General features: G+C 38.2%; 1 protein-coding gene across 1 annotated transcript; it reads right to left on the bottom strand.

The window, feature by feature from the left end:
* Nucleotides 1–4,164: 4,164 nt before the first annotated feature.
* Nucleotides 4,165–10,035, bottom strand: synpo2b (synaptopodin 2b). The gene is made up of 2 exons (XM_016495913.1): nt 9,954–10,035; nt 4,165–7,357 (listed from the first exon to the last, which is right to left on the bottom strand). Exon 2 carries the CDS (start codon nt 7,049–7,051, stop codon nt 5,042–5,044), a length of 2,010 nt encoding a protein of 669 aa, XP_016351399.1. The 5' UTR covers nt 7,052–7,357; nt 9,954–10,035; the 3' UTR covers nt 4,165–5,041.
* Between the last annotated feature and the right edge of the window lie 1,074 nt (nt 10,036–11,109).

Here is an 11,109-nt window from a genome sequence, read left to right as displayed (position 1 = left end):
TAGAGGGCACATAACTCTGAAGTATGTGAACATATTTGGTTACTCTGAACATATTTGGTTATGTTCCTGTTCTCGTTATGTCGTTATTAGTTCATCCTCTTCACCTGTCTGTCCCTCATCAAGCTCCCCTATATTTAGTCAAGTCTGTGCATTCTGTCTTTGTCCAGTGTTAAAGTTGAGTTGTACGTGTGTTACCTGCCTACCTTCTGTGGATTCCTTCTGTGTGGTTTATATTAAAGATTATTTGCATTCATCTTTGTCTTCATCGTGCGCTTATCACACTGTACCGTGACAGTGTATGAATATAATAATGCTATATAAACAAACTATAATAAGTGCTAATAAGAGGCCAACAAGGGGGCCTCAGCAAAGATAGCTGCAAGATAATTTAAACGTCTTTAGGTTATTTAATAATATTAAATTATATTAAAATAATACAACTTACACTGCCATTCAAAATTCAACTTTGCATGACAGGAATAAATTATATTTAAAATTGTATTAAAATAGAAAACCGTTATTTTAAACTGCAATTATATTTCACAATATTTTTATTATTATTCTTATTTTATTTTTATAAAAGGTTTTTTTTTCAGTTTTTTGGATCAAGCAGAAGAGACTTCTTTAAAAATCCTACTGATCCCAAACTTTTGAACAGCACTGTATTTTAAATGCTAGAATATTAGGCCTATAACATACTGTAAATTGATGACATAATGTATGCACCACTAAGCTTTAACCTGGACATTTCTTTTCCCCAACGAAAAGTCTGCACAGACTTTTTTCTTTTTCTTTTCACTACTGTGAGTTTCATTCCACACCCATCCAATCCAAATTTTACTGAGTATGTTCACAGAATTCAGCATTAAAATGTCTATAAAAGTAATGCTCAGTTTCCATAAAGTGCTATTTTTTTTAATTAAATCTGGTGTTTTTGTCATTCATTGTTTAAAAATGTTGGGTTATTTTTGGTCTTTTGGATCTTGACAGCAACTGGAGTGGAAAATGAAAGATTTTTCATGTTAAGGGTAAATTATTTCTTAAACCTTCTTTTTAAAAATCAGCATGGACAGAACAAAAAACTTGGTAATTGAGGTTTATGTTTAAAGATATGGAAATAAAACAAACGATAACAATATGGCCCCTTTTTATATTACATATAATATGAGATATATACTATGATTTAACTTGATCACTCAAAATATTTAATTACAGTTTCCAACTGACTCTATGCAATTGTGGACAGTTTGTGTGAGGTGTGAAATTTCTGGTCAGAGAACTACCCCTGCTGTACCTGTTGCTGGTCACCAGAGGCTGTGCAGGACGGAAAGGGGGCCCATATATTGGTTCTTTTGGCACTGAAGAAAAGCTGTTGGTAGGGGATGTAACAGCTATTACAGGCTCCATCTCCTGTGGGCCACCAACAGACTCATAGAAAACTCTTTGCTTCCATTCTGCTGGTGTTTCTGGTAATGATTTTCTGTGAGTAGCAGAAATGTTGGACTCATCAGGACCAAAGGGGCTTTGAGAAACTGCCTCCACAGAGGAGAGTGTTTTTTTGGGCTGTTCCACCCATGAATATTGCCTGTTCAGTGATTGACGTGTTGAATGGACACCTGGTGTGAACACAGAGGAAGCGGGAGACAGAGAGGACAGTCTCTGGGGGAAAGACAAGGAACGGCTCCTGCTGAATCCCTAGAGAAAGAAAGATAGCCATTCACAATTATTTCAGTAGTAAATATAACACACATAAACAAATATACACAAGTTTGCAAATATGAGCAAATAATCACACATTTTAGTTTGTAGCACAAATCGTCACTTCTGTATTTCTTACAATACATTTTACATCAAAAAAATACATGAAAACATGCATTTTGACTGCCCTCTCCTGGACTATGTCTGTAAATGCTATTTAGAGACATTGCTAATTTTGGTTCAGGGGAGGTCAGGGTTGGTTGGCACCGGATTAATTCTGGGTTATAATTAGATACTGTCAAAATATTTTTCTGATGGTTGCACACTTCAAGCTTACTGATTCTATGAAGACACGAAAGTTAGAGACTGGTAAATGTGTTTTTATATATATATATATATATATATATATATATATACAGTGCACAGCATAAATGAGTACACCCCCTCAAATTCAGCAATTACTCTTTACTTAGAAGACATGTTAAGGTTCTTTAGAGATATAATGTTCCAACAAGTCTGCTTGATCGATTACAAAAAAAGAATGTCAAAATTATTCAGGAAAATAAGATTTTCTTATTAAAGTGGTAAAATGTTGTGTTGTAAAACTGAGTATACGCCCTCCTGAAAGTTACTAAACAAAAAGGCAATTTTTGATCAACAGGTAAGTATGCTGAACCAAAACTTTTAAAGACAAGTAATTTCCTGACTATTAAAAGTGTTATATAGTCTACTGAATCATACTCAGACTTAATGCTGACAACAATGGGAGAGCACTGCCAGGAGACTTATTTCGTAGCACAAAAGAGGACAATGGTACTAGAGGAATACCAACTCATTGTTTTAAGTGTGAAAATATTGCAAAAGTAACACCGACATTCAAAAACAATGGACTTGTGACAAGGCACCTGAAATAATCAGGCTTTCACTTTAAGTTTTCATTTAGTGAGGGTTTTTTTTTTTTTTTGCTAAAAAAAGAGAAGGAGAAATACCATGCAAGTGTCTCAGAGCCAGCAAAAGCCGTGAAAAGAGTGACTGTTTATCTCACAGAGTAAGATGCAGCCTGCAGAAGTGACATGCATGGTTGTTGTCACCACAGAAACTACCTACTGTAGCCAAAGCACAATGAACTCATTTAACCTTTTCCAAGGCTCATATTTACAAAATATAGACTTCTGGGAATTCATACTCTGGTCTCAAGAGACCAAGTCAATAATTTTGGATCCAAAAGCATCCAAAATGTTCTGGTGTTGCTAGAGGAGGCATACAGTGAGAACTGTCTTTTTCCCACAATGAAGTTCAGTGGTAGAAAAAACGCTTATATAGGGATGAAAGAGTGCTGAGGGAGTTGTGCTTTATCAATGCTGTCATGAATTCACACACCACTGTGTGATGTAATACAAAAACTTGAAACAGAAGATGCTACCCTCTCCTCATTCCCTGAGTTCTTGGCCATTTTTTCAACATGACAATGATGATATGCATTCTTTCAATGTGAAAATCCTTCAGTGGACATGTATTTCACCCACTCTTAACATTCTTTAGCACCTGTGGGGGATTCTGTAGAGACAAATTGAGCAACACTCCCCATTAAAGACCAGAGCATTTAAGGAGGTCAGCCTCCAGGAGTTAAACAGGACAGACGTGGCAATTTGTCTTCGAACTTGTACGCTCAGTGTCAAGAAGGACTGAGTTTACATCATTTTGTATTAAAAGTTTACACAATTTTTCACTAAAAAAAGGTTTATACTCTCAGTTTGGGAAGGTGGGGGAACTTCATTGAAAAAAAACGGTGATGTCAAATCATAGAGTAAGCTCATTTCGCTCAAGTGTTGTCATTAAAGATGTTTTTTTAGTCTGTTTGGTGTTGAGTTGAGGGTGAGGTTATTTCAGCACTTACCTCTGGTTAGAGGCACCTGACTAGTTAAGAAGTGTAAGACCAGTAAGATCAGATGGCTAAGCAGAAGTGGTGTCTTAATAGGGTTTGTGTGTTTCTAACATAGTGGAGCAAGAGCTATTTTTAAAATGAGCTATGTGCAGAGTTAAGAAAACCACAGCCCCAGTCCGCTGCAAGCTACCTATAGTATATCAACAATCTGTGAAGAACACAATTAATCTGACAAAATACAGACCTGCTAAAGCTGTTCAAAATGATAGTATACCAATGGAAAATCTTATCATTTAAGTTCGTTTAAAGATTTTTGTGTTATTAATATGTACTATTTGTTGACCCAGTATAGTACTTTTTGCCGCAAGGTGTATTGTTATTACACTGAAGGAAAATATTGTGCTTTTTTCATTTATGGGCTGGTCTTTGCGGGACTTTACCAGATAGAAAGCAGAGTAACATGAGGGAAATACCAGAAAGAGAACTCGTGGAACAATTGGCAAGCAATTAGAGAGCACAGAAAGCACTGGAAAGCAAATAGAGAGCACAGAAAGCATTAAGTGAAACAGAGCTGATGGAAATATTTATTAAACAGAAGAATCAGGAAGTGCAATAGTTTTGAAATGACAAGGGGAAATAACAACAGAAGTAACAGTTCATAATGATATTTGAATTAGTACAAATAAATATGCTAAAATATATTCTGTACACCCATCCTTTGTTCACTGTATCTGAACAGCAGTGTCAGCTAAATGCATAACTATTTAATTTTAAAAATATATAACACATATAAAGTATTCTGAATTCTATTATTAGATTTACTTCAAATGTCCACAAAAAAATGGTCTTAAAACCATGTACTGGCAGAACCTGTGAAAGGGTTTCCTCACTACACCAACAACTGATTTGGAGGTTTGACGAAATTGCAAAGCAGGCTCAATCCTAGGGGAGATCTAGTATATTGACCTGAAACATTGCATTTAATGCTTTTAACACAGATTGTTTCATTGGTGCTTTGCCTGGCCAGACAACATGGCTGACCAATAAGTTTACATTTCTTTTTACCATCCAGGAACACTTGGCATAATGTGGTAAATGTGTTGTGTTGCTATACACAAGACAAAGAGAAAATGTTTAACAGTTTTTCTCTAAAAAAAATAAAAAATAAAATAAACTTAACTGTCATTAATGTGGAAACATATCACAATAAAACTTAAACTAATAAAAAAATCCATCTAATCTATAAATGCTATAAATAGTACAACTGTTATATAATGTAGGGAATTCTTATCTTGTGCATTGAGTCATTTAAAGGGTTATGACTTCAGGAAACAAATTTTCTTGGATCTTTTGAGTTGATTGTACTATAAAAAAAAATTGAACTAATAAAACTGCAAAAACAGCACTTTTTTAATCTGGCAAAACATATTGTTTTGAATATATGCTTAAAAAACTCAATTAATGTTGCAAAATTACTGGTTTCCATTTCTTGCCTCCAGTGTTTGACATTTTGGCCGAAAACTTTGGTCTTGGAGCCACTGGTAATGCACACCGTGAAGCATATTCATTATTCACGGGTAAAGAAGACCCTACACAGACATTGCCCCCAGAGATACCAGGAGGCAGGGAGGAGTTTGAGATGCCTTTGTTTCTAGGGCCATCGTGCATGGCTAGTTTTTTCCCATGTAACTGTTGTGGAATAATGGTGGCTTCATTTGATGTAGAATGACGAACAAAGGGGTATAGAACACTTACCTCTCCAGTGGCTTTAGATGAATTTCGCTTAACTGACTGCAAACTATTTGGGGAGGGGGAGAATGCTGTAGAGGGCTCATAAGCAAGGGACTGGAAACTGGTAGGGGTTTGAGCAGAAGTTTGCTTAGACTCTGTAGGGGGAACTGCTTCCTTGGCCTCTGGAGTGGAGTTGTAGGTGAAAAGCGAGGAATTCAACTGATAAGGCTGATGTTTCATAACATCCAGAACATTGAGATGTTTGGGTGGTGGATTCTTCTGCTCCTTGTTTGCTTTAGACTTTATCTTTGGACTAGTTGCAGGAGGGGGTTGTTTAACCGCTGCAAGGGGATAAAAAGGGGACAAAATAGGATTGTAGGAGACTGGAGGTGGGGCACGGACATTAGAAGAGTATTTCCAGGTGCTTGGCATTGAAAATGTTGGCGATGAGGATCTGGCTTTGTTGGCTCTCACAGTCTCATCGTCCACCACAAATTTTTCCATACGGGACTGTCTTCGAGCAAACAGTTCAGCTCCTTTTCCTTTAAGGTTCAGTCCCTCAGAAGCACCTGCATCTGATGAGTACCCTTTAGGAGAAGATGATGGAGCCTTAGATCCCTGAAAGTATGTGCTCAGGCGTTGGGGTGGGCAGGAAGCAACAGAGTTACCATCACTTGATCTAATCCATGATGTTTTAGACTGGGAAGGACCAGCACAGAGTGAATCTGGTGTATGTTTTGCCTGATGTGGTTCTGGAGTCCAGGCTGGTTGATGCAGATCTGGTGTGTGGGATGGAGCCCAAGCAGGTGATGCCTCCTGTGGTATCGGTTGAGATGACAATGGGGACCAGGCTTTTCCAGCAGGCTGCTTTGGTGGGTTTTGTTGGGGTACTGCCTGCACCTGGGTGTGCCCCATAGCTGGAACTGAGCTTGATGCTGCAAGGGGGCTCTGAGACACGGCACGACCCTCTGCAGACCAAGGAGGGTGAGCTGGGTTGATGGCAGGTTTGGGTGGAACAGGTGGAGGGTTTTTCTGTTTGATTTTTGGAGCTTGCATGAAATTGCATGCTTCTGCACCCAGACTGAGAAAGTCTTCTTCTGGAGCTGACTCTGTTAAGGACTTCTGATCACCTTTTTTCTGAAGCAGAGGCTTCTCTTTTGAGTCTGTCTTGTTTGCTCCTCTCCTTTTAGTTTCTGACAGGATCCCTGTTTTAATTGCAGGTATAGCAATACGTTCATCACGTGAAGCAATGGTGTCTGATGTGGGGGACCAAACCTGTGGGGTTGTGTTTACTGGAACAGGAACCTTGAATATGTTTTCAGGTTTCCTAGATGTTGGGCTTGAGACACCGCTGACTGGTGAAAAAGTTTTTTGTCCTTGATTATGACCACCCAGAAAGGGCTTAGCAGTTCTGTTGGAGACAAGGGATCTGGAAACAGCCGAACCTTGATATGGATCCAGACCATTCATACCGTTTGCTGATTGTGGTAACATCTGTTGCTGAAATGACTGGTCTTGATACTGTTGTTGTTGCCTTACATAGATATCTTGTGGGGCTTGTGTACTTTCTTCCTGCGGAGGAGGTTTAACAGTTTCGTCTTCTGGTTCAACAAACGCATCCATTGGTATGCCTTTTCGTCTCATTTTCTCTTGTTCTGCGGAAAGCTCATCCATCCTTTGACGCCTCTTGGCAAACATCAAGACTCCCTTTCCTTTTGTATGTGGAAGATGCTCCATTGTTTCCAAGTTTGACTTGGTCTGTACTTTGAAATTCTGTTGTAGCTCAAATCAGTCCTGTGGTTCTAAATATTAAATGAGCAGGATTCTTCTCAGAATCAGTGGCAATCTGTCCTGACTTACTTTGTAGTGTACAATCTCATTCTCGTCCTGAAATCTGTCTTTGAGAAGCTGTACCAGTAGCTAACCAGTGTGAAGCTTCTTACCCTTTTTTGATGCCCTTCTTTTTGGCAGCAGTAAAAAGCAAAGTGTTAGAGTTGGCTTTTTTCAGCTGTCTCACTGACTGTGCCTCACTCCATCTTAGTCCTGTGAAAGAAAAATTAGAACAAGGAAATATAGAAAATGGCATGAGAATTATGAAGCATGGAATTACACTCCATACAGGAATTATTTAAAAAATTGACCAGATTCATACATTAACAACATAATGCAACATGGCATCATGGTGCACCTTGCATTTTGCATATGTCATCTCATAATAACCATGGTAAATACATTAAGCATTAATAGTATTATTACACAATTTTGATATTATATCATTTTTTTATTGAAATGGCATTTAGATAAGATTTAAATTCAGTGAGCACTTTTTTTCTGTTAGTTTACAATGATACGTTTTTCTGCATATTTTAATAAAACCATCAAAATGTCATCACACAAGCCTCAGTAGAATATTTTTAGCTGGGTTAGTTGAAAAACATTAAAGCCATTTAACCATTTTTAATTGACTAATTTAAGATTAATTCTACTAATCTGGTCTCTTGTCAGATACATTAACATTTCCAATTGCATGAATTATATCCAAATCCAATTTTCTCAAACAAATGATCTAATACTATTTATATATTTTAGAATACAGGTTGTTTATTTCCTAAATTTAAGTGTATTCAAATGCAGCTTTAAAGGTACACTCCACTATTTTTGAAAATAGGCTCATTTTCCAACTCCCCTAGAGTTAAACAGTTGAGTTTTACCGTTTTCGAATCCATTCAGCCGATCTCCGGGTCTGGCGGTAGCACTTTTAGCTGCAGCTTAGCATAGATCATGGAATCTGATTAGACTGTTAGCATCTCGCTCAAAAATGACCAAAGAGCTTCGAAAAAACATTTAAAACTTGACTCTTCTGTAGTTACATCGTGTACTAAGACCGACGGAAAATGAAAAGTTGCGATTTTCTAGGCCGATATGGCTAGGAACTATACTCTCATTCCGGCGTAATAATCAAGGAACTTTGCTGCCGTACCATGGGTGCAGCAGGCGCAATGATATTACGCAGCGCCTGAAAATAGGCTAACTTCCGCCAACATAACCAATGTGACCACCTGCTTGCACAGGGAGCGTGCCCCTAGATGTGGATCCAACCACGGCCCCTGGATCTTGTGCTCTGCAGTGAGGGGCTACTGGTGCCTTCCGTTGGAAGTTACCTAGCTGGGGACTATTTTCAGGCTCTGTGTAATATGGTACGGCAGCAAAGTTCCTTGATTATTACGCCGGAATGAGAGTATAGTTCCTAGCCATATCGGCCTAGAAAATCGCAACTTTTCATTTTCCATCTTAGTACACGATGTAACTACAGAAGAGTCAAGTTTTAAAAAGGAAAAATATCGAAACTCTTTGGTCATTTTTAAAGCGAGATGCTAATGGTCTAATCAGATTCAATTATCTATGCTAAGCTGCAGCTAAAAGTGCTACCGCCAGACCCGAAGATCGGCTGAATGGATTCGAAAACGGTAAAACTCAACTGTTTAACTCTAGAGGAGTTGGAAAATGAGCCTATTTTCAAAAATAGCGGAGTGCTCCTTTAAATAAGAAGCAAGAATGAGGGAATCCCTCATATTATTCTGAAGAAAATTAGCACAAACTTACATTAAATCCAGGCAATCTATCTTCACAACAAACAAACTAAATAATAATAATAATAATTTTCTAAGGCTTACACTTGGCTTTCTAACAGTCAGCCTAGTCCAAAGCACCCTGACTTACTGAAAGCTTTTTTAGGTGAACAAACATTGCGAGCGGTAATAAAACCCCTTGGCTAAAGTGGGTATCTGTGCAAACTGTGTAAGTGCTCTGTGGTGGGGTGGCAGGACTGTGAAAGACAGAGAGAGAGAGAGAGAGAGCAAGAGCAAGAGAGAGAGAGGTGGTGTCCACTATTTAACGGGGTCAGGTCTCATCACCAAGGGATCGTATGACAAATCTCTACTGACACATGCTGGTGCCTGTCAAACCCGTGGCCTGAGGAATACTGCAGGAGCACACTTTTATTTACATATCTCTCAAATGCTGGTTTAGCATATGACTTGCCTCATCCATCCCAAACCATTACTAATATTGACAAATGATTTGCGATTTTTAAATTTGTAATTTCTATTTTACATATAGATGCCATTACTTCTAACTGCATATTTAACCAGCAATTCGGACCTAATAGCAAAACTTAACAATCCTTGATGTTTCAATCTGTAAGGACATTCGTGCAAGTTTATAGCATATCACCATATTTAGAGGATGCATTGCCTAGTACAGCAACAGAAACCCCTATTTCAGAATTGGTTGGTTATTTCTGTCCAGGCACTCTAACTGTCAATGCATGCTCATGCAAGCAAGTACCTTAACCAGCCAAATGATGAAATCTTAAAATAAAATGTGTCCTTTTAAATTATATTTTTACATTATATTTTATATTGCTTTAATTCACCATTTTAGGTATATAAGATGAAGTATATAAGGTATTAAGTATTTAATGTATTCAAATTTACATTACATTTATTTTATTAGATGGCATTAGATAACAGTAGAATACTGACCATCACTGAAGAAGTAAAGAAAAAAAGAAAGAAAAAACAGACAGATATAGACAAGACAGCCTGAAGGACTGATTTGGAGAAGGTTTTTGTCTTACGTGCCTGTCTTGCTTGGTGTCTGCTGAGTCGGATCAGTTCCGTCAAGGAGGCAGTGTCCCACCACTCTGCCTGCTCAGTACCCTGGACTTGAATTCCACTTGACACACAGAAGGTCCCACACCTCTCTCTCCTCCTTCTCCACCGTCTCCTCCTCTTCTTCTGCCTTTTTCCACTTCTTCAGTTTCCAAGAAATTAAAATGTTCCTGCTTCAAGTTCTTGCTGGGTTCTAGTGAGAACCTGTACTAGAAGAGCTGTAGTCCACTGGACTCTTTTGTCTTGTTTAGATATAGGGAGACAGGTACTTTAAGGAGGGTCCATCAGTTTTTCACTGTGTGAGTGGGGAGTTTGCCTCTCATCCTGGAGAGGGTTTTAGGACTGGTGTCAAAGCACACTGATAGAACCATCCTTTAAGTGACCAGAGGTGCTTGGTGGGGCTCTTGATGCTTGATTACACTTTCTGTCTCTCCACAATGGAAATAGAAAGATGCAGTGGGGCTGTCTGACCTTGTCCATGTGTCTGAGTTGCCCTTAAGGCCATTCCAAAACAATCCATGAACACAAATAACTTTGGTAACACTTTTAACACTATTGAGAGTTTTCCCTCAATTGCTGCTTACTGATAGTAAGGTGGTTGTTTGTAGTAGTTGTGTTTAGGTATTGGGTATAGGTTTAAGGGATCTTGAATATGGTCATGCAGAATAAGGCATTAATATGTGCTTTATAAGTAAACAGCCAATATGCTAGTAATGTGCATTCTAATATAGTGAATAGTGTTCCCTAATCTAAAGTGTTACCATAACTTACATTGTAGTACAGAGAGCACACACACATGCAGAACATACAGGGATAAAAAACATGGAATATACAATATAAATGACCAATGACATCCATTTAATTACAACATTTGCTCATCTGCATTGAGCCACTGAATGGATATTTACAGAGAACAATAACTAAGATATAAAAAGCATTTAAAGAATTTCTTGGCACAAAATCCTTTGCTGTTCCAGATGCTTAACTGCAAAGTAATGTTGTGCTGCAAATAAGCACAACCTGCTGTAACACAGCCCTAATATAGGCAAGTGAATCAAATGGCTTCTGGGATATTATAAACCGATTGTGAGCCGTGAAACTCAGAAACTTAACTTGCAGAGA

This window comes from Sinocyclocheilus anshuiensis, unplaced genomic scaffold (genome assembly GCF_001515605.1).
Source record: "Sinocyclocheilus anshuiensis isolate Anshui unplaced genomic scaffold, SAMN03320099.WGS_v1.1 scaffold517, whole genome shotgun sequence".
Classification (NCBI taxonomy): Eukaryota; Metazoa; Chordata; class Actinopteri; order Cypriniformes; family Cyprinidae; genus Sinocyclocheilus; species Sinocyclocheilus anshuiensis.
Note: the sequence above shows the minus strand (reverse complement) of the source record. Positions and strands in the feature narration are given on the sequence as shown.